At 36.5% G+C, this 27571-nt stretch overlaps 1 protein-coding gene across 9 annotated transcripts in view; it reads right to left on the bottom strand.

Annotated features, from left to right (window-relative positions):
* Fam184a (family with sequence similarity 184 member A) overlaps positions 1 to 27571 on the bottom strand; it is a 123841-nt gene that overhangs the window by 61861 nt on the left and 34409 nt on the right. For 8 of the 9 annotated variants that reach the window (XR_012448776.1, XM_074075592.1, XM_074075559.1 and 5 more), the window contains exons 2-6: positions 10861 to 11715; positions 9994 to 10129; positions 8769 to 8950; positions 5447 to 5644; positions 3675 to 3797 (exon numbers count right to left, since the gene is read on the bottom strand). Coding sequence is in view for 8 of the 9 variants with exons in the window: in XM_074075592.1 (XP_073931693.1) it covers positions 3675 to 3797; positions 5447 to 5644; positions 8769 to 8950; positions 9994 to 10129; positions 10861 to 11715 (1494 nt within the window). In the remaining variant the exon portion in view is untranslated. Of the gene's footprint in view, positions 1 to 3674; positions 3798 to 5446; positions 5645 to 8768; positions 8951 to 9993; positions 10130 to 10860; positions 11716 to 24727; positions 24930 to 27571 lie in introns of those variants that run through there. The other variant, XM_074075582.1, reaches the window with a different exon arrangement.

Raw genomic sequence — 27571 nt, 5'->3', positions numbered from 1 at the left:
CTCTAGGGTAATTACAAGGGAAATTATTTGGGAAGGCCTAACCTAATTGGATCAGCCTTTAAAAAAATCAAAGAAATCTGAAGCAACAGAGAATGCACAAAAAGTTAGGGTCCATCCAGAAGAAAATTTGTAGCTTAAATGTTATAAGGACATTTAAAAAGACTGTAACAGGTTAATAAGCCATTTGCAAAGTATTGTTTTTGAGGGTGTTCTTAATTAAATTTCATGGGATAGCATATGCATTAATTACTTTTGCATATTTGTGGCCAAAATTCTTGAGGGAATGACTAAAAGTAGAAAACATTTACTTTGGCTCATGGATCCAGAGGGATCAGTCTATGGGCTCCGTGCACTTGAGCAGAGCATCACGGCAGTGAGAGCATATGGCAAAGGAAGCCATTCACCTCATGGTGGGCAGGAAGCAGAGGGGGACTACACGTAACATACAGCCCATACGAACACACCCCAGGGACCTATTTCCTCCTAAAGTTTCCACAACTTCCCAAAATACCACCTAGCTGTGGACCAGCCATTCAGAAACATGAGCCTGTGGAAGACAATGCATATTTAAATCACAACAGCTATTCTCTCCATGAGATTTGGGGATAACTTAACATTGTGCTATGATTCTGGTACTTGTGTATTTATTGTCTGTATTCACATAGCTCATTTTTAGGCTATATCATTTGTAAGGGCACCAAGATCTGTAAATTTATGATGAGAAAACATTTGTTAATTTTTCTAAAACAATCACTTTAAGTCTTTATTTCCTAATGCTTTCCTTCTATCTTTCCATATATATGTATATATACTCTAGGTTGATTTAGTATGAGAAAGTTGATTAATATAAGGTACCACAGTAACAAATTAGAGAAAAAAGTATGATTTTATTAGGTGCAAAATATATATATATATCTTACATACATACTAGTGCTAGCCAATGAATGAAAAAGTAATAAACTCTCTATTTAAAAGGAAAAAAAATCAGACTAGACTTTTTAAAAATGCAGTTATATGTGGTTTGCAAGAGGCATATGTGAGCATACAGATGTATATATATATATGTACACAGAGAAAAAAATGTATGTATATATGTATAGTATATGGAAAAAGACATAACTACCATATCAAACTAAATGAATGCTGGTTACACAGTATAAAAAATATAGCATAAGCCAAAAATATAATTCACTAAGTAGCTCAAAATAATTCTCATTTTGTATGCATATAACAAAGCCCCTGAATATACAAAGCAAAAATTGACAGAATCTAAGGGAAAGTAAACAAATCCACCATCACAGTATCAGTTTTTAGCAAGTAGAAGATCAGGATAGGATGCTAAATGTTAGAAAGAATATAGGGAATTTAAAGAAAATAGTTGTAACATCTTGATTATTATGGATAGGCATGTAGTTGCTATTGCATTACATAACTGAATGCACTCAGAACATTAAATTTTTCTCATGTTCTAGGTCACAAAACCCAAATGCATACAAACCAGTTTCCAAACGAAATGCAACTGAGGTTGAAAAAAATAATTTCAATCTCATATAACTTTCATGGAACAGAAGAATGCCTGTGTCCTACTTAATTTTATGAGACTAGTATAATCTTGACTTGAAAATCACAAAAGGATTATATGAAAAAGGGAAAATACAAAGCAATGTTTCTCAAACTTGGGCTCAAGAAGCCTAATACAAATATTAGCAAACTGAATCTAGCATTAGGACCTATTTTAGAAATTCAAGGTTGATTTATATGAGATAATTGATTAGTAGAAGGTACCACATTAACAAATTAAAGAAAAAGGTATGATTTTAATAAGTGTAGAATATCCAACAGTTTTTCATGACTTTTTTAAAACCAGAATTAGAAGAGAATTTCCCTGACCTAGTAAAGGGCACTTACAAAACAAGACTCTAGAGAAGCATTATGATTAAATGGAAAATGTTGATATCCTTTCCTGTAAGATCAGGAAGCTAAAAAACAATGTTTACTATCTCTGGGGATCCTAGTCAGCAAAGCAGGACAAGAGAAAAGACATCCCAGACTGTAGGGAAAGCAGAAACATATGGAAGAAAGAGTCAGGCAGATTCTTGGGAGCCACTCCAAAGAGGCACCAAGACATTACCAGGATGCAAAAACATAATTGAAAATGTAGCCAGAGGGAAAATAAGTTACACATTTACTAGAACTCTTCTCCGTGAAGTTACCCTGAGTAGGTTGAACATATACTTAGATAAACCATTTAGAATTGAGAGAAGCAGCTAAGGGGCCTGCATAAGAAACACAATGGTCACTAAAGTGCTTCTAATGGGAGCAGGACACAGTAACCACGAGGATCATGCTCTGCTGAGAGAGGTGTAAATGTGACCAGCAGTGGAATTATCTTGGACAATATAAGACAGGCTGGGCCACTAAGAATCAAAACTTACAGTTCTATCATTCCAAATGGTAGTGCTTGGTACTTTCTCTAGATAAATGTTTAAAAATAACTCACTGAGAGCAAATCATTAGCCTGCCCAGGGGGCACTCATGCATTTAGTGTGGTTTCTGTGACAGAAACAGAGTAATGAGAAAGCATGCCTGGAAGGCTGTCGAGGAAGATGACAGGAGTGAGGCAGGAAGTGCTGACAAGATGAGAACTGAGATTGAGAGATATCACCCAATAAGCCACACGAAGGATGAACTGGAAAGAATGGAAAAGAAGATAGCAGGGAGGAATTCTAGCACGTAGCTCAGCCACAGCAAAGGAAAGAAAAAGAAGGAACTAATAATGTAAAAGGTCTTTACATTTATTCTATTCCCAGATTTTTTGACTAGGAACATTTTTATTATCCTACTGAATTTTACCATTTTTTTTCTACAGGCTAAATGGTATGTTCATATAGTTTATTTAAGATGTCACTATTTAGAACTTACAAAGTTTTTCTCTATCTTTAAAAATGAGACACAGAGTAGAGGACTATGCTAAAGTTTTGCAAACAAGCAAGATACCTCTTTTGTTTTCTTTCCAGTAAGGTGATGATCTCTTTTGTAATTTACTGCATTTCCACTTGGTTTACTGTTTTTGATAGCAAATTTTTACCTAGTGAGATATAACCAAAGTCTTGTGAAAAATTCAGCATCATTTAAAGTGTCTTTATTTTTACTCCAGATGGCTCACCTACCTACACAGTGTTGAAAGGGGAACTGCCAAGGCTACTCTAAAGATGGCGATGAGAGAAAGTGTGATGGAACGAGCTGTCTTCTTCCCAGAGGACTGTGCCTGAAGACACCACCTTTACACTCTCCCCCAATCAATTCCCAAGAAGCCCTTCAGTGCCAAATCTAACCCTATACAGGTGGAGAATTCTGGTGCAGATACCAGAAAGATCACCCAGACACGGGGGAGGAAAAAGAAGTAAAGATAATGGGATCCATAAAAAGGGACCTCCCTGAGTGCTTTAGTGAACCACTGGTTCAGGACCCTCCTTCTTGCTCTCAAGAAGCCTCTCCTTTTGCTTTGCAATACAGACTTTCTTTGTCCTGCTACTTTCTGGTCCCCCATCTTTTAATTCTTTAAGAGACAGAAGGAAAACAGACCCACCACAGTTGCTAGGCGGCATCAGTGTCAGCAGAATAAGTTATTATTAAGATACGCAATGTAGGTGACAGGCCTAAAGAAGTCTTACCTCTTGATTGGCTGTATTCAGTTTGTCTCCTAGTACTTCCTTCACATTTTCTAGCTCTAGTTGAAGCTGGTTTCTGTCTTCTTCCATATTTAGTTTCTCCTTTTTATATTGTTCCTCCAATTCCTTGAAAAAAGATATTTAAAAAATTAACAAGATTGTAAATATCATACAGTTTGAAAACTGCAAGAAAAAGACTATTCTGTTTTGTATTTTCCTATTTTACTCTTCAAACTAGCTTTACTCTTAAATAGTATGAGTTAACAGTAATTCTATTTAATTCTAGTGGCTTATATTCCATAATTCTGAATCACTTATGATGATGTAGCCATTATTTTTTTTAAATCATGAGTATACATTACTGGTCTAGATCAAGCTACAGTCAAAAGCCAGAAAAGTGTGACATAAAATGGTAACTTGTGAGATAAAGAGATTCAATTTTCTTGAATTCAGATTTTTTTTTATATTCGCACACACACACACATAAAAAAACCCAAAATCTAGCTAACATTTCTGGAACTCAGAATATACTAGAGAATACACAAGTACAAACTTAAGGCAAATGAGCAGCAAAACTAGTGAAACAGATACTTGCTGAAGACCACTTACTATTTACTAACATGCTACTCAACACTAGGACTTATAATCAAGATGAACTAGGACCTTTTTTTTTTTTGAGGTGCTGGGGACTGAATCTAGGGCTTTGTACATGCTAGGCAAGTGCTCTACCACCAAGCCACATTCCTCCTTTTGTTTTGATTTTCTTTTTGACACAGAATCTCACTGCTACCTTTGTCCAGGCTGATTTCAAACTCACAATCCTCCTGCCTCTATTTCTTGAGTAGCTGGGATTACCACCTTGCCCAGCTAGGACTTAAAACTTAATATAGAGAGATAAAACCTAAAAGCAGGGCACCTGTAACTTAAATGTTCCAATAAATAAAATTAGAAGGCTAACATGAAAATAGATACAGAACGAAAAACAGTAACAAAAGATAGCTAGGAAAGAAATTACCCTGCAGCACTTTACGACATAACCCTGAGCCCTGGTCCACACATTCAGAGTCACCAAGCATGCACACACACACCACCTAGGAAAGTAGCACAAGCTGGTCCTGGAACAGTGAGCTGGCACAGAGAAAACTGCCAGGAAAGTTCCCAAGAACTCTGTGCCCAGTTTTTTTTTTTCTTTCTTTTCTTTTTTTTTTTAATGGGGACTGGTTGCATAGGCACCTTCTTCCTGGTAAATACCAAAATTCCAGACTCCCAATAGGAAAGCAGGTATCTTACTATCTTGAGAAATAATGTGTCATTAATTTTTGTTTCTGGCTACATGAACACATCACATACTCTGCTTTTCCTAATGTGCAAGACTGTTTGTTGTGTAGTACAGTTAACACACTGGTTATTTAACTGAGGAAGAAAATACATACACATATACATATACATACACATACACACCACACAATTTTCCCAGGGAATGAAACTATCTGCAACAAAAAAATGCTTTAACAATCTGAGACTTCCTGAAAAGTACAGTTACTTGGTTGCATCATGAAGAGAAAGATTAACATCAAAGAGAGTTATACCTTATGAAGTAGCAATACCTTCATATCAGTTCAACACCTACGTTCCATGTCAGGAATTTGGAACCACTATTTAAAGAATAATTATAAAACAAGAGCAAATCATTCCTCCTCAACATAGGTCATGTTGGAACATTACTGAAATCTCATCAGTTTAAAATTCAATGATAAAACTGAATTTTTACTCACCACTTGCAGTTTTTTCTTATCTCTAATTGCATTGCTGTGGGCAGCCTCAATAGCCATATGGTGCTTCCAGGCCAGTTCTTCCAGAGTCTTAGAATGGGCCTCATTTAATTGATTCACCTCCCCTTCCAATCTATTTTGCAGGTTTTTTAGCTCCTTTTCATAATATTCTTTCTGAGTTCTCTTTGCTTCATTAACTTTCTTAAATTAAAACAAATAAAGATCAAGAATTGGCACCTGTTTTTTAGATGAGTGCTTGGGGATCTAGGCTTTGAATACATCAAGAATAGATCGATGATGTTCTCAGGAAGTGGCGAGGTGGATGAGGCAAAATAAAGTATTTTAAAGTAAGCAATAAAATGGACTGTCATTAGGTTGAACCAAATGTGAGTTGACAAATCAGCAAGCTTAAGAGATAAAGGCTTCCTTTATCTCAAAGTAGTACACTAAATGGCTTATCGATTAACCCACTCAAATGGTATTGTTCAATACATTTCTGAGTGCCAACCAGGTATCTTTTAAGAACTCAGAGTCTAGTGATGGGAAAAAGGTCAAGACAGTGGCAATATAGTTTACTGAGTTTTATGAAAGGGGAGTTCACCATGTATTACAAGAGCATATAGGAAAGAAGCCTAACCTGGATGGGAAAGGGTGTGTACAAGTATGAGCAGATAGAGAGAGAGAGAGAGAGAGAGAGAGAGAGAAAATATGAATTGATTAGGAAAGAGAAGACAGAGAGCTGATGATGAGCTGGTGATGACATGCTCTTCTATTTAATTCTCACAAAAGGTCCAGTAGGCAACCAGAAATGAAAAAATGTCAAACCTAGGTCTGCTGTTCAAAGCCTGCAACTCATAACCATTTCTATGTCCTTCCAGTATTTTGAAATATGAGAAGCAGCTAACTCGGAGGCGAGGTTCAGGGAGACAGAAAGTCCATGTAGCTAATAATGTGGATAGGACATAGGATATAAGGGTGGGAATACTGAAAGATGGGACTCATAAATACGCAGAAGTCAAATGATGAGAAGGGGTCTCTCATATAATGGACTTTGACTTTTATTCTAAAGGGAAGAGAAACCAGTGAAATTTAAGTAAATGACATAATTTTAAAAAACAATTCCCTTGGCAGCAGTCTAGTGAGCTATATGAAGGCAGATCCTGCAATCTAGGATCTGTGAATGGGCATAAGAATGTATTTTTATTTCAGGGGAGAATAGAATAAAAAGACATGAATGCAGTAGAACCAACAGGACTCTAACAGATAAGGGGGATGAAGAAACAGTAATTACTGGCCAGGTGTGGTGGTGCATGCCTGTAATCTCAGTAACTTGGGAGGTGAAGATTTGGAGGATTGTGGTTCAAGGCCAGCCTCGGCAAAAATTAGTGAGACCCCCCCCCCAATCTCAACAAACAAGCCAGGCATGGTGGTTCACACTAGTGACTGCATCTAAGCTGGATGTGTAGGAAGAGGCCCCAGGCCAGTGAGAAAAGGAGGTGAGGCTCAGGGTATGGCTCGAGTGCTCGAGCACCTGCTTGTCACATGTAAGGGCCCTGGGTTCAAACCCCAATGCCACCAAAAAAAAAGAAAAGAAAAGAAAAAAGAAAGAGTAATTACAAATAACTCCTGAGCTGGGAATGGGACTCAGTGGTAGAGTGCATGCCTTACATGCACAAGGCTCTGGGTTTGATTCCCTAGCACCACAAAAACTAAGTATATTATATACATATGTCATATATGTATGTGTGCATATCTACATCAATCCGTAAACTTGGTACATGCTGTAGTGTCAGAAAATAAGGAAGTGCTCATAAAAAGATGGAGCCATGTTGAAAGGATACCAGCTTGAAGGAGCTCCCAATAGCCAAATCTAGGAGAATTTAAGCAATGATTTTTTTTTTTTTTCAGTACTGGGGCTTGAACCCAGGCCTTTACCTTGAATTACTCTGCCAGCCCTTTTTTTTGTGATGGGTATTTTCAAGACAGAGTCTCGCAAACTATTTGCCTGGGCTGGTTTTGAACCATGATCCTCCTGATCTCTGCCTCCTGAGTAGCTAGGATTACAGGTGTGAGCCACCAGTGCCTGGCCTTAATAGTAATGAATTTTAACCTACAGAATAAAAGACAATTCATGAGTCATATTAATATTAAATGAATGATTGAATAAATGCAAATTTCTTACAGTAGAATTCTAATTAAGGAATGATGGAAACAAAAAAAATCACAATAAAAAAGAACAACTACTATTATTGATTGAAGTAAGTAAAAAAAAATATAGAATTTTTAAGAGGAGAAAGTTCTATCCATGTTAATTTGCCATTTTTGTGAAAACCATAAATGGAGATATTAAGTAGAAAGTTAGATACATGACTCAAGTTAAGGGAAAAGATCTGGTCTGGACCTATGGATAACAAATCCCAGAACAAGTGACACTTATGTCACTGAAATGGATGAATGTGAGGAATGAAATGACAATCCTGGGGACATCAATCGTAAAGGAACAGATGCAGGTAGGAAATTTCCAAGACTGTAACACCAAGGAGGTAGGGGGGAAACATGAGAGAATATGAAATACCAAGAGAAGGGAAACACTTAAACCAGTGGGTAGTATGTGGACAGTAAGGTAAGATTCACCATGGTCAGCAACTAGTATGTCCCAGGGGAGCTGAAGTAAATGCAAATTCGGTGTCTGTAAGAGAATAGTGCCCCAGGTTAAGGAGTGAATTAGACTGAGCAAGGAGCAAGGGGAATAGACATTTTTAAATACATTTGGTTATTGAGCAAAGGAGAAAGGAAAAAAATGACCAAAACTCATACTTGGTTTTGTGAGCAAATTGATATTATGGTATTGTATAAAAAGACAGAATGAATGTTCAGTAATTACTCTATAAATAATACCTTATTAGTTCAATCTAGAAATACGATGTGTTGGCATATGAATTTTTACAACTTGATATTTGTCATCCTTTTCAGTTTTGTAAAAATTACCTGGGAATATATGCAATGATATATTTCATTAATAGAAAAATAAATGATCAGTTAATATAATAATATGCATATTCTGTTTCTGGTTTGAAATAGACTGAAATGTCTTAAGTTTTTATATTATGGATTGATTACTACCCGATTATTTTGAATATACAAAATAGGATAGTCTAGTTTATATCCTTTTTCCTTGAAATCAAACTTAAAACAACTACTAGAGGAAGAAATATATTGTTACTGTGAAGCAGGAATAAGCACTCCAGAAACTTCACATTTAAAAAAGAGGAAAACTGAACCTTTCTTCTCTTCCTTTTTGTGTGTGGTGGCCCTTCATTTTTACCTTCTCAAGTTCCAGAATCTGCTGCTTCTGCTCTTCATCCAGACTTTGAGTTCTGCTTTGCAGAAAAGCTCTTTCCTCTTCAAGCTGAGATAATTTCTCATTGGCCTTTGATTTTTCTGATTCTAAATCTTTAATTGTAACCTCCTGGGTCATTTGAGTTGCCTGAAGCATTCCAATATGACCTACCCACCCCCCAAAAGAGAAAATCTCTTTAATTTATAAATTGGTTGCCCTGTGACATAAAAGTTTTTATTTAATGACATAATTGTACTGTATATTTAAGCAAGGTAAATGTACCAGGTGAAAATTTGTACATGTACAAATTTTCCTAACTTTTAAAATGGACATATTTACTATGGGAATACTTCTTACTCAATTAGGATGTCCTTTTTCTTATAACTGATGTCCCTGCACTTAACACTATTTCACATTGGGAATAAAAAGATCGGAACTACAGAAATTGAAATGGAAGCAACTCCTCAGTGTTTCATGTCAAAGGTGGAAAAAGAGAGATGAAATGCAGAGTGTGAGAACAGGGTCACACAGAAAGCAGTGGTTCTCAAAGTAACCTAGACAAGCAGCACCAGGGTCACCTGGGAACTCTAGTTAGAAACAGCTCACACAGACTCAGTAAGTCAAAACTCTGAGGATAGGCTCAAGCATCTGTGGTTTCATAAAACCTCCAAAACAAAATTAGATGAGGTCCTCAACAGCTTAACTGGGCACGTGAAACACTCTTACAAAAGATAACTTCAGATTTGACCGGGGTCAGCCACCTCCTCTACTAAGGGCTACGCAAAGGAGCACATCAGCCACTTTAGAATGCCCATCTCAGCTTTAGGATGCAGATTGACCTTGGTAACAGGAACTGCTACCCATGAAATGAGGCACTGTAAGTTACACACAGTTCACTAATTTAAAAATGATCCAATATGTTTTTAAAAGGCAAAGCCTCTTAGAAAAAGTGCTTCATCTTGCTTTTACTAACTGATTTGTGGTTTTACCTGCTAATTCTTAATTTTTCTATAAAAATATATTCCCAAAATAAGTCATTTACTTATCTTAATTAGTAAGATATTCAAGTTCTTTAACACATTTAGAGTCCAAATAATTTTAAAATATTAGAAGAAATTTTAAATATTAAATTAGAAGAAATTTTGTCTTGAATGAAATAATGAAGTATTGGTTTTAGCTGAGCATTACACCAAAGTATGGGCAGACATACTAGCTTTGAGGACAAGATCTGAAGCTTGCTGTTGTAAACGTTCTCTGGCAGCTGCTAGCTCACTTTCCACTTCTTTGTGCTTGCTTAATAAGGCCATTTCTCCCTCTTTGGCATCATCAAGCTGTTTTTGAAGAACCTAGGAAAGATTAAATAGCCATAATCAAAATGCAAGAATGATACTAAGCTAAATGGTTTATTGAAATTATAAGCATCAGCTTTCTCTTATGGAGAAGTCCTACCTATCTCTGGTGTTGGATCTGAAAGTGGTGGTGACACAACTTGGTAGTTTCACAAGTCACACGATCCAGTCAGGAAAGACCATTCTACCCTTCTAATGCATCGCAATGCTACATAGTTATTAAAAATACAGCTATGAATTTCCTATGCCAATAAAACAAAACTTGTAGAGGCTTTTAGCTCTTTTTCCCACACTTGCGTCGTACCTTTATTAAATTCAGATTTTAAAAGCAATCAGTGTCAATGTCTAAATGTCAACTAATGGGTAGACCATTATCAATGAAGAAAAAACATAATTAAACCTAATATCAACATTTTAACTTTCCCAAACCATTCATGGAAAATACTAACAAGTTATTTAACTAAAATCCTTTCATAAGTAATCAGCAAGGTTTTACATTTATCTTTTGGGGCCCTTGATAACTGAAATTCTGACAGAATAGATCTAGGAGAATACAAATTATCCCTTCATTGATTTTTGTCACAAAGGAAAAGGTAAAAATGAAAAGAAAAAGTTTAAGTGGTGTGAATGAAAAGAAGCTGATCCTAAGCCAGCTGGGCTGCTCTCAGTCAACAGAAGGACAATTCTGGAAGGAAATCCCACTGTTGAATGCCCTGCTCTTGACTCACCTGCACATTGCTCTCTGCTGTGGCAAGTGCCATCTGCAGCTTTTGGCATTTGTCAAGAAGACTGCTGGCTTCATCCTGCACCATCTGTAACTCAGTCTTTAATTTCCCTATGGTTTTTCGTAAAATTGCTTCTTGTCCCTGGAATTCTTTTCGAAGATCAGCTTCCTTCTCTTTGCTAGCCTGCAGGCTTTCAGCTGTGAAAACCTGTGACCTTTTCAAGTTATCAAGCTCCCGCTCATAAAAAGACTGTGCTTTATTCAACTTGCCTTCATATTCCTCGACGAGTTTTTTCTTTTCAAGTCTTAGCTCTTCAAGTGTTTTGTTTAAAGCCTCCAGCTCCATCCTGTGCAGCTCCTCTGCCTTGTCCTGCCCTTTACTCACAGAGGCACTGTGATCCTGCTGTGACTTCAGCAGCTCTTGCACCTCTCGTCTGTGAGCAGTTCGCAAACCTTCCAATGCCAACCGTTTGTCTTTTTCAAACTGCACTTGGAACTGTCCAAAGCTCCGCAACCGCTCTTCAAATCTCCTTCTAATCTCTTCCACCTCTCTAGACATGGTTACCACGCGTTGGACATGCTGGGCTTCTGCACAGAGCTGCATGTCCTCGACTCTGTGCTTGTAAGCTTCAAATTCAGTCAAAGCCTGCTGCTTCATTTTTATGTGATCTTCTAAGGATGCTTCTAAAACTTGAATCTTCCTTCTAAGGTCTAACTCCTCTGTCACTTTGCTCTTATATTGCAGTATTTTTTCTCTTGTTTCTGCAAGAATTTGTTGGACTTCTTCTTCATGAGCATCTTTGAGGGCTTGAATTGCAGATTCGTGCTCATCATTTTTAGTGTTCAAAGCATATATTACCTGCATGGTTTTGAAGAAGGGAGATGAGTTGAATAAGCCACATTCTTTTACGTGAAGTTAATTCTTTCTTTGTATTGATATTTTTCAATATACATAATATTGGTTATAATAAATATTAAATAGTGACAATTGTTTTTATACTCAGATTGATTTACTTAGCAAATTTCTGTCTGAGCATAAACTTTTAAATTATGATTCTAAAGCATTCAAAATTAGGTAAGCATTGTGGCACATACCTGTAATTCCAGCAGAAGACTGAGGCAAGAGGATCAAGAGTTTGATGTTGGCATGGGCTACATAACAAGCTCAAGACCTAAAAGCCTCCTTTATCTGTTTAATGTCCTGTTTAATTTTTTTTTTTTTTTTTGGTGGGACAAGGGATTAAGCTCAGGGTTTAGCACTTGCAAAGCAGGCACTCTACTTCTAGCCCATTTTGCTCTGGTTATTTTGGAGGTGGGGTCTTGTGAACTGCTTGGCCAGGCTGGCCTTAAACCACAATCCTCTGAATCTCAGCCTCCCAAGTAGCTAGGATTACAGGTCACTAGTGCCCAGTTCTGTTTAAATTTTGAAATTTTCTTTTCTAATTCCCCTACAGTTTGCTTTCTTTTTTTTAAGGGTTTAGAACTGTTTTATTTATATGAACAAAATCTGTGTTCTAGATAAAGAAATCCATGGAAATCTCTTGTACTTTAAAAAGTCCAATTCTACTCATGGAATTTAGCTCCAACTTGGACTGGTTGGTGCCCCTACAGCTTCAGAGAGGCCAAGTCCATTTCCCTACACCCTGTGCTTCAGAGCATCCCATGGGCATCAAGAGGCTTTTTTTCACAAGGGCTGGAGTCTAATCCTAGTATGTCGGCTCAGCTCTTTGAACACCCACATCTCCTTGGCACATCTTCACCAAGGGCCAGTGCAGAGCCCATGGTTTGCTTTTAAAGCTGATCCTCTTCCCTCTAAAGTTTCTAGTGGTCCCCTCCAAATCCTAATTAGCACTTTTCTCCTCACATACCAAATGCTGAGGTTTTACTCACTACCTAATTTTCCTACTGCCTTAATACAAGTCCTATTCCTAGAACCACAGTGCTCTGCTGGGACAAGGTCTTTATTTTTATTTTACTCCTTGGATTTTTCAACCTTAATTTCACACAAGATTGTTCCCTGTACAGTAGCACTCTCATTCTTCCTATTTGTTCCTTGGATGCCTTCCATGAAACCACTATGGTCCAACAGTGTGATATCCATGACTGTTATTTAAAGCTTAGAGATGTGCCCAACTTTCTTTTTACTGAAGTGAAATGAAGTAGACACAATACAACCCAATAATCAAGAAGCTAAAACTCGATGTGCCAGAGAGCTGCTCATCTTAATATTATCTTATCCTGGCTTTAGAAGTGAATTCTAGCACTAGACACCAGAAACTAGTCAAACAATTAGAATACTGCAATTTTTTGTAGAGAACAACATGCAGCTTGGGGCAAGCGAGGCAGACTAGCTGGTTCTCCAAATATCCCTGGTAACTCCAGACCCTATTTGCTAAATATAAGCAGTCATCATCTTGTTCCGCAGCTACACTTGCAGAAGAAACAATACATGGGAAGCTGGCCTTACTGCAGAGGTTTCACACTCCACACAACTTTCCTCAGACCAATCACCCTGTCAATATACTCACCTGGTAACTATTCTGAGGTGTAATCATTAGAGGTAAAAAGACTGAGAGTTGGCAGGAACACTTCTGGTTTTTTTCACAACTACCTTCTGCCTGGATGTTCCATAGGAAAATATGCACATAAACTGGAAATAAGTGCTTTTTAAGTGTGTGTTTTTCAAGAACCCTAGTCCACATCCCAAATTATGTCCCTAACACAGATCCCATCAAAGACTCCTTTCATCTATACATTTAAGCTTAAAGATAGACTACTACCCAAAAAAAGCTGAGTGGCTTGCTATTCCTATACTCTGTGATCATACATGCCTACCCAGTCAATACCCAGAAGAAATTATATACTGTGATATTATAAGAAATATACATTTGGTCTCTGCCCTTATTTCCTGACACAGAGCTCTTAAGACCTTTATAATTTTCTAAGTGGTAAGATTATTTGACAAAGACTTCCGAATTCTCTTGAAATTTCCTGGATGATAGAAGAAGATTCTTCTAATGAGGTAACTTTGATGGACTCCAGGACAGCTTCAGGATGGGAGCTGGCTGCCAGAGGAATAACAATATGACTACAGGATTGGAATTTTCAATCCCATTTCAACTCCCTGCCTGACCTTCAAGGAAGGGAGAAAGAACTGAAGGCTGAGTTGATCAGCAAAGGCCAATGATTTAATCAATCATACCTACAAAATGAAGTTTTCATAAAAGTAAGGGGTTTGGAGAGCTTCCAGATTACTGAACACGTGGAGGCATTGGGAAGGTGGTGTGCAAAGGAAGGCTATGGAAGCTCTATACCCCTTCCCGTAGACCTTGCCTATGGCATCTCTTCTATATGGTTGTTCATTGGTATCCTTTGTAGTATCCTTTTAAAAAAATGGGAAAATGTGTTTCTCTGAGTTCTGTGAGTGATCCTAGCACATTAATTCAACACAGGAGGGGGTGATGAGAACCCAAGACTATCACTGGTTGGTGAAGAACAGGTCACAATCTGGGGCTTTACAAATGGCATCGGAACTGGGAACTAAGTGCTCAACCTTTGGGATCTAACACTATCAAGACCATTCTCAGAAAACCTAGAGCAAAGCTGGTATAGACCACAGGCCTCAGGCATTCCTAGGGCAAGTTTGTTGCCATCCCCACTTTATCTTACTAACCACATGAAAAGAAATCAAAATTCAAAGGAACTCCTAAGAGAGAACCAAGTCACATCTTTAATAGTTTGCACTAGGAAAAGGACCATTCCATGGTGGGATTTTCTATTTTGGGGATGAAAAGAGAAAGGGAAGCAATATGTGAGCTTCCCCTGTCAGTGTTTTATTGAAATAATCTTACTTCTAATATTTAATTTCCCTTCAGTCTTTAAAGAGCCAGCTGAAGTCCTGCCTGCTTTCTTTATTAAGTCTTCCACAGCCACTATTGGTGGGACTATCTTTTCTTAATATCCAGCACCTCCATCATTGACCATCGTTCTCTCTTGAAACCCAGTAAATATTTGATTAGTCACATTGATGGAGTATTGACAACAAGGTTGGAAAGATGCATGAGGATGTTAGAGAACCCAGAAAAGAAGCTAAATATATAAAACCACTGTGGCATTCAAAAAAGTTAATAAACAATTATGATATATTATAAGAACTTTGGTCAATGTCCCCCCAGTGCAACAATAAAAAAAATTTTATAAAAAGGGGGAATTTAAAGGGGAGAGAAGAAGTAATTAACACAATGAGTTAGAAAGAATAGGACTACAACTATACAAAATGTGACAAATAATAGAAAAATATTAGAGAGGAGCTTTATTTCACTTTAAATTCTAATCTGGTAGTCAGCAAAGTACAATTTGACAGTGAACTATGGCTACTGCTTCTCTTTGTAAACAACAATGTCCATTTGTTTATGTCCATAACATAACTGTAGAGCATAACTATGTTCACTGCTCTCTCACTTCAACAGCACAGATGAGAAGTTGTGGAAAAGACCACTATCTATTTGTATTCTAATTTACACAGGAAAGGCATAGTCAACAAAATTGGAATCAAAAATAAAAAAGAGCTGAATTTTTACTAGCTTGTTGGCCATCTACAAAATAATCTATAGTGATCTATGTGATTCTGAAATTATATGATTCTGGACTGGCTTGAAGCCCCCAAAATTCTGTGATTCTGAAAGTATATTACATAAAATTATGTGATTCTGAAAGTATATTACATAAAAGAAGCATATATTCATACTGACCATATATTGGCATCTTACAGGGAAAGTAATATATTAAAATGCAATTCCAAAAACTTTAAAAGGATACTAAGCATAATAAATTTATATTGCTCTCATAAGTGACCATTTAAAGTTACGTTATTTCTAAATGAGAATGCTAAGTATGAATTTTCAAGTTGAGATTACTAGATATAGTATTTGCCAATAGTTCATTTTTAGCATAATTATAAAGGTTACCATTTATTAGCATCTTTTTTGATTAATTACCATTTCTTTAAAAATCCCCATGTTCTTTGAACACAAAGATATGACTTGATGTAGCAGAACTGACCCCAACTGGATTTTTGACTTTAAGTGGACTCAAGTTTCTCAAATATTAACTAGATATATTCCATCTTAGTGACGTTGTTATAACATCAAATTTTAATCACATTATACAACTACTTTTTGAGTAGTATGAAGCACTAAAATGTGGTAAGTCCTCGATATAGACTGTATCAGTTACCTGTGGAGACTATAAGACCAATTTGCACAACTTCAGAGTGAGAGTTATAATCATCTAAAAACTAGCTACTGCTCTCCAAACAAGAAAAGAAAACTCACTAAAGACTCTTTTCATAAGATTTTTAAAAGACATAATGAGACATTTCCTTTTAGGCTAATGCACAATTTGACAACATATTTTATGATGAATAAATGGTAGTAATTTTACTTTTTCTATGAAGATTTTCAGATAATATTTCCCACAGAAAAAATAAAACAATTCTAGAATATACTTTTTATATTGCAACTTAGGTAAAAACAAGTAGTACTAAAAACTCTTTTCATTATTGGCTACTACGGACTGAATTTCATTCCTCCAAAATTCATATGTTAAAGCTCCATACCTAGACAGACAGTAGTTGGGAGGTAATTAGGTTTAGATGCTACCAACAGGGCAGGGCCTTATAAGGGCTTACCATATGAAGACACATCAAGATAGGAGACACGCAAGCCAAGAAGAGAGTCCTCACTGGGAACCAAAGTGGCTGGCATCATGATTTTGGATTTCCCAGTTTCTAGACTGTGTGAAATAAATTCTTGTTGTTTAAGACACAAGTCTACAGCATTTGATTCTGGCGGCCTGAGATGGCAAATACACTAGCAATATACAAATATGTTCCACTAAAATCCAACTCATTAGGAAAAAGTACATTTATTGAAAAAGTTTTAAAAATCAGTAATTAAGTACATCCAGTGAAACAAAATAGCTTATTAATTTAAAGTACTTTACCTGGACTTTTATTATTGCATATTATACCTACAGGCTTCTCTTTGCTAAGGTAAGGGAACCATTAAGTAACTGATGGTATATTTATACAGTTTGATACAATGAAGCCATCAAAAACACATCTCAAAAAAAGCAAATTTAACCTGTAAGAAATTACCATCTCTTTTCTTTTTTGTAGTACTGGGGTCTGAGCTCTAGGCCTTCACTTGCTAGGCAGATGTTCTACCACTATACCACACCCTCAGCCCTTTTTGCTTTAGTTAATTTTCTCAATAAGGTTTCAGGTTTTTGTTCAGACTGGCCTGGACCACAGTCCTTCTATTTATGCTTCTGGTGTAGCTGGGATTACAGGTGTGAGTCACCACACCTGGCCCTTATAAGAACATTTTATGTTATAAGTAAAAGTTCTTAACAAGCAATGACACTAAAACTGTAATAAGATGTTGCCCAACAAGGAATGCCTATGACTGGATGGATTCACAGCTAAATTTTACCAGACCTTAAAAACTATCTCCCCCAAATGTGCTTCAAGCCAGTCCATAAAATAGGAAGGGAAGGAATGTTTCCATACATATTCTATGAAGTCACAATTACTCAGATACTGAAACCTCATACAAGTATAACAAAACAAGAAAACTAAATCAATAACCTGATGAACACACATGCAAAAGTCCTCAATAAAATGCTTACAAACCAAACTGAACAATACATTAAAAAGAAAATATACCATGAGGAAGTTGCTTTCACTCCAGGCATGTAAGGACAGCTTAGCACACACAAATCAGTAAATGTAATATAGCACATAAATGGATTCAAGTGCTAAAATCACATGATCATCTCAATAAATGCAGAAAAAGCCTTTGAAAAACTTCAACCTCCCTTCATACCTAGATATGGAGGGGTCATACCTCAATATAACAAAAGATATATATGACAAACTCATAAGCATCATCACAGTGAATAGGGGAACATTGAAATATTTCATCTAAAATCAGGAATGAGACAAAGGTGTCCACTGCTCACATCTAATTCAATATAGTAAGTACACTCTTCTTCAAAATCATATTTGAAATTTTTGCTAGGGAAACCGGACAAGAGAAAAAAAAGAGATACAAATAGGAAAGGAAAAAGTCAAATTATCCCTATTTACAGATGATATGATCCTATACTTACAAAACCTTAAGGATGCTACCAGAAGACTATTAGACAAATTCAGCAAAGTGCAGGATACAAAATCAGTGTATCCAATAATGAACTTACTGAGACAAAAATCAGGTAAACAATCCTATTCGCCATAGCCTCCCCCACCAAATATCTAGAAATAAAAAGAGGTGAAAAATAAAACACTGAAGAAAGAAGTAGAAGTCACTAGAAGATAGAAAGACTCCTATGTTCATGGATCAGCAAAATTAATATTGTGAAAATAGCCATATTCCTGAGTCATCTACAGCTTCTTAACTAGAATTCTTAATTCTAGTTAAGAATTAACTGGAATTCTTAACTAGAAAAAAACCCTAAAATTCATATGAAAGCAGGAAAGACCCTAAAGATCCTAAACAACCAAAGCAATCCAGAGAAGGAGGGAAAAAGCAATGCTGGGGGTATCATAATACCTGACTTCAAATTATACTACAGAGCCATAGTAACAAAACCAGCATGGTATTGGCTAAAAATAGACATACGGACCAACAGAATAAAAGACCAGAGAAACAAACCCACACAGCCACAAGCATCTGATTCTAACAAAGGTGCCAAAAACATGCACTGAAGAAAGACAGCCTCTTCAACAAATGGTGCTGGGAAAGCTGGGTATCCACATATAGAAGACTGAAACTAGACTGCTTTCTCTTGCCCTATTCAAGATAGATAAAGGACTTGAAGGTAAGTCCTACAACTCTGAAACTAGTACATGAGATCATAGACAAAACACTTCAGGATACAGGCATAGGTGGAGACTTTCTCAATAGGACTCCAATTGCTCAGGTAATGATAGCAAGTACTGACAAAAGGTATCGCATTAGATTAAAAAGCTTCTGCACAGCAAAGGAAACAATTAACAGAGTAAAGAGAGCCTACAGAATGAGAGAAAATCTTTGCAGGCTGTTCTTCAGACACTATTAATATCCAGTATATATAAAGAACTTAAAAAAATTAGCAACGAAAGAACAAGTAATCCAATTACTAAATGAGAAAATGATGGCACAGACACTTCTCAAAAGAAGAAGTGACAAAGTGCCAACTATCTAAAAAATGTTCAACATCTTCAGCCATATGGAAATGCAAATCCAAAGTACACTGAGATTCCATCTCGCTCCACTTGAATGGCTGTGATCAAGAAAACAAAAACAACAAATGCTGGCAAGAATGGGGTGGGGTTCTTATACGCTGTTGGTGGGAATGTAAATTAGTTTAGACAATACAGAAATCAGAATGAAGTTTCTTCAAAAAACTAAAACTCAAACTACCATATGATCCAGCTATACCATTTCTGGGTAAATACCTCAGGAAACAAAGTCAGCATACATGAGATGCCTGCACACTCATGTCTATTGCAGCACTGTTCACAACAGCCAAACTATCAACCAGCATAGGTGCCCATCAATGGATGAATGGATAAAGAAAATGTGGTATATATACGCAATGGAGTATTATTCAGCCATAAAGAAGAATAAAATACTGTCATTTGCCACAAAATGGATGAAACTGGAGATCATTATGTTAAGCAAAATAAGCCAGATTCAAAATGTATCACATGTTTTCTCCCATCTGTTAAAACTAGAATTTGAAAGAAAAACAATAGATGACCTAAAAGTAGTAGAGGTACTGCTAAGGATGGTAGTTGGAAGGGGAGACACAATCAAAGCCTAATATATACATGTATGGAAATGCCACAATGAATTCAGGATTGGTGGTGCATGCCTGTAATCCCAGCTACTTACAAGGCCTAGACAGAAGGACCACAAATTTGAGGCCATCCTGGACAACTTAGCAAGACCCCATCTCAAAATAAAATTTAAAAATGTGAGAATGTAGCTCGGTGGGAGAATGCCTGTCTATCACACACCAGGCCCTGGATTCAACACGTAGGACAGTATTTTTTTTTAAAAGCGACAGTGAAAGTTACTAATATGTACAATTAACATGCATTAAAACTATAATAAAACAAAACGAAAATGCTTACAATAAAAGACAAGCATAAAGTGCTCTACAGAATATTCAATTTGACAAGAAGAGTACATAAACACATGTAAAGGTATGTAAGGAAATGAACCAAACTTCAATTGAGGAGATTCAGTGTTTCTAAATCATCGATAACCAATGTGTGTTACTGTTACTATCAGAAACATTAAACCTTTTAAATAAATGGACATTAACACGGATAGAAGAATGAATACTCAAACACCTTTAGCTTTAGAAAAATTTAATGAAAATGAAAGCAGAAAATTTAAGGAACATTCATTAATTACTAAGAGGACATGTTTCCTTAAATATTTCCCACTCAAGTAAAGCTGACCTATAAAAATTATTCTTAAAACTTTTTTCAAGAATACTAAGTATTAAAAAATCCCAACACCACCAAAAGAGAAAGAATTCTAAATATTAATCATTATACTTATAAGAAAAGAACTTACATATTTTGAGGAAAATTTTAAAAATCTAAATAGAGCCGGCACTGGTAGTTGACACCTGTAATCTTATCTACCTGGGAGACTGAGATCAGGAGGATCTTAGTTCAAGGTCATCTGAGGCAAATAATTCAAGACTCCATCTCCAAAATAACTGGAGCAAAATGAACTGGAGTTGTGGCTCACATGGTAGAGGGCCTGCTTTCAAGTGTAAAGCCCTGAGTTCAAACCCCAGTCCCACCTCCCCCCAAAAATCTAAACATATAAAATTTGATAGCTTACTAACAAATCTTTAATGGTCAATCCTAAACTTTGTTCATTTTTGCCCTTCAGTATAAATTGACTATACAATCTTTGCTATATGCCAAGAACTGTAATTGGCACAGGAAATACAACAATGAACTAGATGCATGTGCAATGTCTATTACTGTCATTCAGCTTGGTGGAGACTGACCTTAAAGAAATGTTTGCTCGCAAAGGAGGATAAACACACAATAAGTCTTTTCAGGAAGTGGGAGTAAGGATGGTGATATGAGTCTTCCCAAGTCTTCCTTTAATTCTGAGTAAAAAGCTTTTACTTCATCATAACCAGAATCTCTTAATTTCATCAAAATGTAAAAGGGAAAGCTATACAGAGAACCCCAGACTCGGGAAACAGTGAGAGAATGACATGAGAAGACAGGAAGCATGCGCTCCGTTGAGAGGAAAGATGGTCTCCAGCACCAGGAGTGCGGTGATACTGGTTGCTGCTGGGCCAGACAGGTCCTAGGATGGAGGAACTACCAAGAAAAGTGAAAAAGTACTGAGGACAAGTCCCTGGGCAGAGTCACTGGGACAGGGAGGAGAATGAGGACTCACAGACAGACAGTATGCTGGGAGATGAGTAACAGTGCATTGGAAGTAGAACCTCTGGGCTCAGATGTGAGGGACAGTCTGCGGTCACACAGGACTCTAGGCCGATGCATTCAAAATCTAAGTCCTAGAACTAATCTGTGAGAGAGAATATTCATTGGCATGGTGAGAGTAGGAGCTGAAGACAAGGGGAGGGAGGATAAGTGGACAGTTAATGAGAGCAGGCAGTCAGCTAGAGGAGAAATCCCGAAGAATATGTTGGTAAAAGGAAGGAAACAACTAGCAACAGCTTGGAGGTGGATTTAGGAGGCAGCAAAGTTTAGGGAGGGCTTTGTTTGATTAAAGAGCAATGAAAATGTGATCCAGAGAAGGGTTAACTGGTGTACCTCCTCTCGATTGTCATAAATGATGCTACTAACCATAGTGACGTCAGCCTCGGTGAGCCTTCCCCAGGACATACTCAACCACACAGGAGATGGCTTTCCTGCCACTCTCAATTTTGATTTTTTTGCCCATTTGACAAATTCTGGATCCTGTTTCACCTTCCATTTCTGATCATTGCCAGGACAACAGTACAGGGAAGAGAAGTAACTCACACTCCTAAGTACTACATGAGGTACGGGATACTTACAAAGTAATAAAGGAGCAATCTCAGATTCAGTAGGAATATCAAAAAGATCAAATACATCATACACAAAGGTAGTGTTCTTATTATTAAACTCTAGATTGTTCTAGTTAAATCAAAAGATTGGTCATAAGACCAATGTCATATTTGGGCTATGAGACATCAGAGTTAAAAATATTGAAAAGAATCTCCCAAATTTCTCAAAAATAGTAGGTTACTTACCTATTCTATTAGGGCCTGTTGCATTTGTTTTATAGCAGTAACACAGATGAGAGCGCTATGCCTGAATTTACACTCAACAGTACTCAAGCACCAGCCTTATAAGTAAAATTGTCATGAATTATTAAAGATAATTCATAAATTATTAAATATTTCTGATAATCACTAAGTAGATTACTTAGGGAATCTTATGTTTCTATAAAATGATTCAGTATTTGGAGCCTGAATATTATTACCACACCGAAATGTGCTATCCTTACTAAATAAATGCATATTAACAGTGACCTATTTTATATACTTGTATGAAAACAGAACAATGAAACCTGCTGAAGTTGTTTTAAGTCGGGGGAGGGGAGGAGAGAAAATGATGTTGGGAGGTGAACCTAATCAAAATATATTGCAAACAGATATGGAAATGTCATAATGAAATCCCCCAGATGGCTAATGCATGCTAATAAAATATTTTTAAAAATGAACTCTTAATGGAACCTTACCTAGAAAAACTAAATTAAAAAATAAAATGTGTTTAAAGTTGTTTTTCTTTTGGAGGTGATAAAATTGAATAGATCCCTCAATATTTTTTTTAATCTATTCTATTAGTGATCAAAATTAGCGGGCAATTATGCTATTTAGATTACCTCAATGATGCACTGGATTACTCATTACAATGTAAAACAGAAACTAATGCAGCAATTTTAAGAGATTTAGTATTTCTCTATATTTTTTTGAATTTTATGCTTATAAAACTCAAATGATCATAGCATGAACACCTAGTAAAATGAGATAAATAAAATATAAAATGAGGAGCTCATAAAGAAGCATGTATGCTGAAGAATAAAAGTGAGGCCAAACCTACAGAACACCAGTTCAGATAAATGTCAGAAAAAAATTCCCAAACACTTGGCCCCGAGCATGTGCACACATGTGCATGACAACACACAGAGTTTTCTTTTTGTTGAACCATTTGCAAATAAATTGTAGCTATCATATCTCATCACCACTAAATACTTTAGAATATTATTTCCTAAGATTAAAGGTAATAGCATTATCATATCCAGGAAATTTAAGCTAATAGGATATTCTCTAATAAACAGCCCATATTCAAGTTTACCAAATTATTCTAGTACCAAAACAGAGCAGCTCTTCTTTGTCAATGCAGATTCATCAAGGATCCCACATTGCACTGAGCTGTCCTATTACTTTAGTCTTCTTTAATCTGAAACACATACACACCACCACCAAGCTTTTTATTTTTAAACTTCATGACATTGACATTTTTTAAAAAGACCAGGCTAGTTGACTTGAATGATGCATAGGACTTTATAGTTTTCATTTTATACTTTTTTTATATCAAGTTCTTCTTTCTAGAATTTTTACATTGTTTTTTCAATACACTCCATCTGTAAGCACTAAGAGTATCTAACAGCACATTATCAGTCTGTTTTTACTACATTACTCTTCCCCTACTTTCTTCTTTATAAATGTTGTTTTGTAATGTCTTGCTGAGTTAAAATCCATTATGAAAAATTAGAAAAAGAATTTAATTTTGCTTACAAAAAGTTTAATCCCTAAGGAAACCCATCCTACCCAAGAATGACAAGTCCTACAAGAGGGATTGCCTGAGTATTAACAGCTATCTTTGTTCTTTCCTTTGCTGAGTAGAGGCTTAACCTACTCACAACTATGGAGGGAATTCTTCTAAGAGGCTGGGGAATAGTAGAGAAACAAAGCAACTAGTAGACTAGACATTTAAAGAGGATTTTAATAGTCTTTCACAAAGACATAAGACAAAAACTCTTTTAATCATATTCTCACAAAAATATTCAGCCATGTATTTCACTTTCTCCTAATGACTACAGAACAGGTTCTACTAGAAAACGTGCAAAGGTGAGTGGAACGTGAATAAATGTTACCACAGAATTGTCCAGTTCTGACTGAACACTAATTACCTCCATCCTACTCACCCCACCAAGTTTCTTTTGAGTTAAATTAGAAAGGAAAATTTTAAAAAAGCTGTTCTTCATACAATATGTAGTTAAATTAATTCCAGCAATAGACTTGTATCCAAATGAAACATTTACAAAGCAGTTAACAAAAAAAGCTCATTTGGATTTATTTAAGCCATGGGCACTCTAAAACCCTGATTTTAAAATAACTTGATAATATAATCACTATGAGAAAGAATTACTTTTAAAGATAAATTTGTTATCTAAGTGTTTCTATAATTATTATAGGAAAATATTTACAAGGCCTAATAATATTTTATTTTCCTGTATGGTAATATAAAATACATCTACTTCCTCAAAAGATTTGGCTTCAATTTTGAAAGAGAACACAGAAGTCTTACTATCATATATGATCCATGCAACCAGCTCTATGGTACTAAACTTTAACAAAACAAAACAATTTACAACTTTTTGTCAATTCCTGCTACATGCTCATTATTTTTACATGCATTCCAGCAAAGAAAAGTATGAGTGCTCTTAATTTTACTTAAATGTAAAATATAAAAGGTACACAAAATAATGGCAGACAATTTTAGATAATACCTGTTGAGCGTCAAGCTGTAGAGTACAGGATACTGTACACAGGATGAGAAGTTTTGAGTACATAGAAGTGGATAGAGACTGAAGTGAACAGAAAGGCTTGAAAGGTCACAGGCAGCTGCAGAGAACTGAGGAACGCAACTTGATCTTTGGCTTAAGATAGCAACGCCTGTGGTGCTTGATGTGGTCAGATAACCTGCCACAAAAAAGGGAAGTGCCAGGAAAAGCCAGTTAAAATCTAAAAATTTCTGGTGATTACATGTGTCACAGAAATTTAACAGGGAAAACGAGTTTGTAGCAATTTTAAAGAGATTTCAAATTCACACATTTTGTTCTATTTGTATGTCCACAATGGTGCTGGACAGTGATTCTAAGACACACATTTTTTGCACACTTAAACCTTTCTCAAGACAGAGTACATCATACAATAAACTGAATATTAGCACTTAACTGACAACATTCCTTTTCTTACTTAAAATAAAAATAAATAAATAAATATCAACCACTACTATGAATTGTCAGTGACAAGAAGCCATGAGGAAGAATAAATTAATAATTCACCAATTCTTTTTACCTAAACCAGCAGTCTCTTTTTTTTTCTTTTCGACAGTATCATTCTCCCAATCCTCTGGCCCTGAATCCACTGACTTTCAGTGACCAGTGTTTACCAGTTATCTTCTAACTTTCTCCAGTCATCCATTCCCTATCACCCCATTTGCCCTTAATGACCATGCTAGAGTTACTAAAAAGTCCCTTGCTGTTTCTTTTGGCTCAGGTTTCTGCTCCCAGCCTTCCTGGCCACCACCATTAGACTAATCTTCCTAAGCTATAATATTTGTTACATCATTTTATGCTAAAAAAAATCCTCTAAGATTCTACCAAATGCCCTGTGTTTTATGATAGCAAAGGCACCCAGACTTGTGGTGGAACAAAACCTCGGTTTGAATCCCTGATGCCTTTTGTGAAAACCTGACCAAATTACCCAAACTCTAAGTATCTGTTTCTGTACCTATAAATTAGAAATATTATAGCCAACTTCTTGAGATTCTTAATTGGGTAACCTGAAGTAGGGAAATCAAAAGAACTGCTATCACAGGCCTTCAGAGAACCGTGGTTAAGATCATCTATCACCCATCCAATCTAACTGCATGAAGAATCTTTTAGCATCAATAAATGAATTCTGCAAATGTACAGAGTATAAGATTAGTGCAAAGTTTGCAAATGTAAAGCAAAAGACTTAGTGGTCGATACTCTGGGAACTGCAAATAACAATCTATTTAATCTATGTTGCAGTACTTAGAGAAGTAAGAGTTACTGATAGCATTAATGTGTACGGTGGTCAGAAAATATAGTCCTATGGTTAACCTTGACTGTCAACACTGCTGGATTGAGAAGTGCCTAGAAGATTAGTATACCACACCTCTAGGTGTATCTGTGAGGGCATTTCCAGGGAAGATTATGAAGAGGAAAAGATCTGCCCTGAATGTGGGCAGCACCATTCCATAGAGTGGGGGCCTAGATAGAAGACAAGGGGGAAAAGGAAAGAGTCCACTAGTACAGGCATTCATTCATATCTCCCTCTCCTTCCTGGTCACCATTATGTGAGCTACTCTCCTCTGCCAAATGCTCCTATTGCCATGATGTTCTGCCCAAGCAATCACAGCCCTGAACCCTCTGAAACCATAAGCCAAAATAAATCCTTCCTTCTGTAAGTTGCTTTGCTCAGGTATTTGGTCACAGCAACATAAAACTAATGTAAGTGCTTTATTTTCTCTCAAAATTTGTGGGGTTGATCTGAACCTGGCTCTGTATATTAAAATATATTACACAGGCAAACAAATCAATCATGTAGACTGAGACAAAAAAGGTCCTGACAACCACAACTAATCTAGAAGTCTCTTTTAATTTGAAATACTGTAACATGTAACTTCTCACTCTTAAAGCCTTATATATGGGTTCTCCAACCAGTTCCTGTCCCTCTATCCATTCCAAAGATTACTAATATTCTCAGCGAAACAGACATGGAGACAGAAATGACATTCCTTCCCTCATCTACTAATATAGTTTATATCTCTATAGTGGTATCAAAGACCTAAACAGAAGAAAACTGGCTCCTGTGTACAAAGAAGCTGGGAAACTTCTGCTATACTGATAAAAACAGATTAAGAGAAAAGGGAGGCTGTTTCTCTCTTCTACTTGCCAAAATAAAACCCTACAGCTGTCTGAGTTTCCTAAAATCTATTTGTTTTTTTGTTGTTCTTCTAATTATGACAAGGAGGGGAACCTTTTGACTTCTAATTGTTCCTCTTATTCCTACCTACTAAACAGCTTACGTGAACAGTGTTCTAGTGCTGGCTCTGGCTCAGGTCTCAAGCAGACCTCTCAAAAGCCACTCTGGTATGACTTTCTTCCTTGCCAAGCCATATTTTTCAGGTAGAAGAACCACCTGCAAAACAACAGTGTAGTAACACAACAGGAGACTTTGTTCTTTGTGGCTGCATCTAGGACTTGGAAAAGACAGATCAGTAATGGAGAAGGGATGTGGAGTAGGCTATAAAATGCCTACCATCAATGATTGCCTGCCATCAATGATCAGACTGCCTGCCATCCACATCCACAGATAGAAGATGCATAATGAACCACAATGAATTCAAGTAATGAGAGCGACAAATATTCAAATTGCTATAATGAAGATTTCCTGAGTCCAGCCGGGTGGCACACACTTGTAATCCCAGATACACAGGAGGCAGAGATTAAGAAGATCACAGTTCAAGGCCAGCCGGGGCAAAAATTTAGTGAGATCCCATCTCAACAAGACAAATCCAGTACTGTGGTATCTGACTGTGA

This window comes from Castor canadensis, chromosome 1, assembly GCF_047511655.1.
Source record: "Castor canadensis chromosome 1, mCasCan1.hap1v2, whole genome shotgun sequence".
In the NCBI taxonomy this organism is placed as follows: Eukaryota; Metazoa; Chordata; class Mammalia; order Rodentia; family Castoridae; genus Castor; species Castor canadensis.
This window is presented reverse-complemented; position numbering and strand designations above follow the sequence as displayed.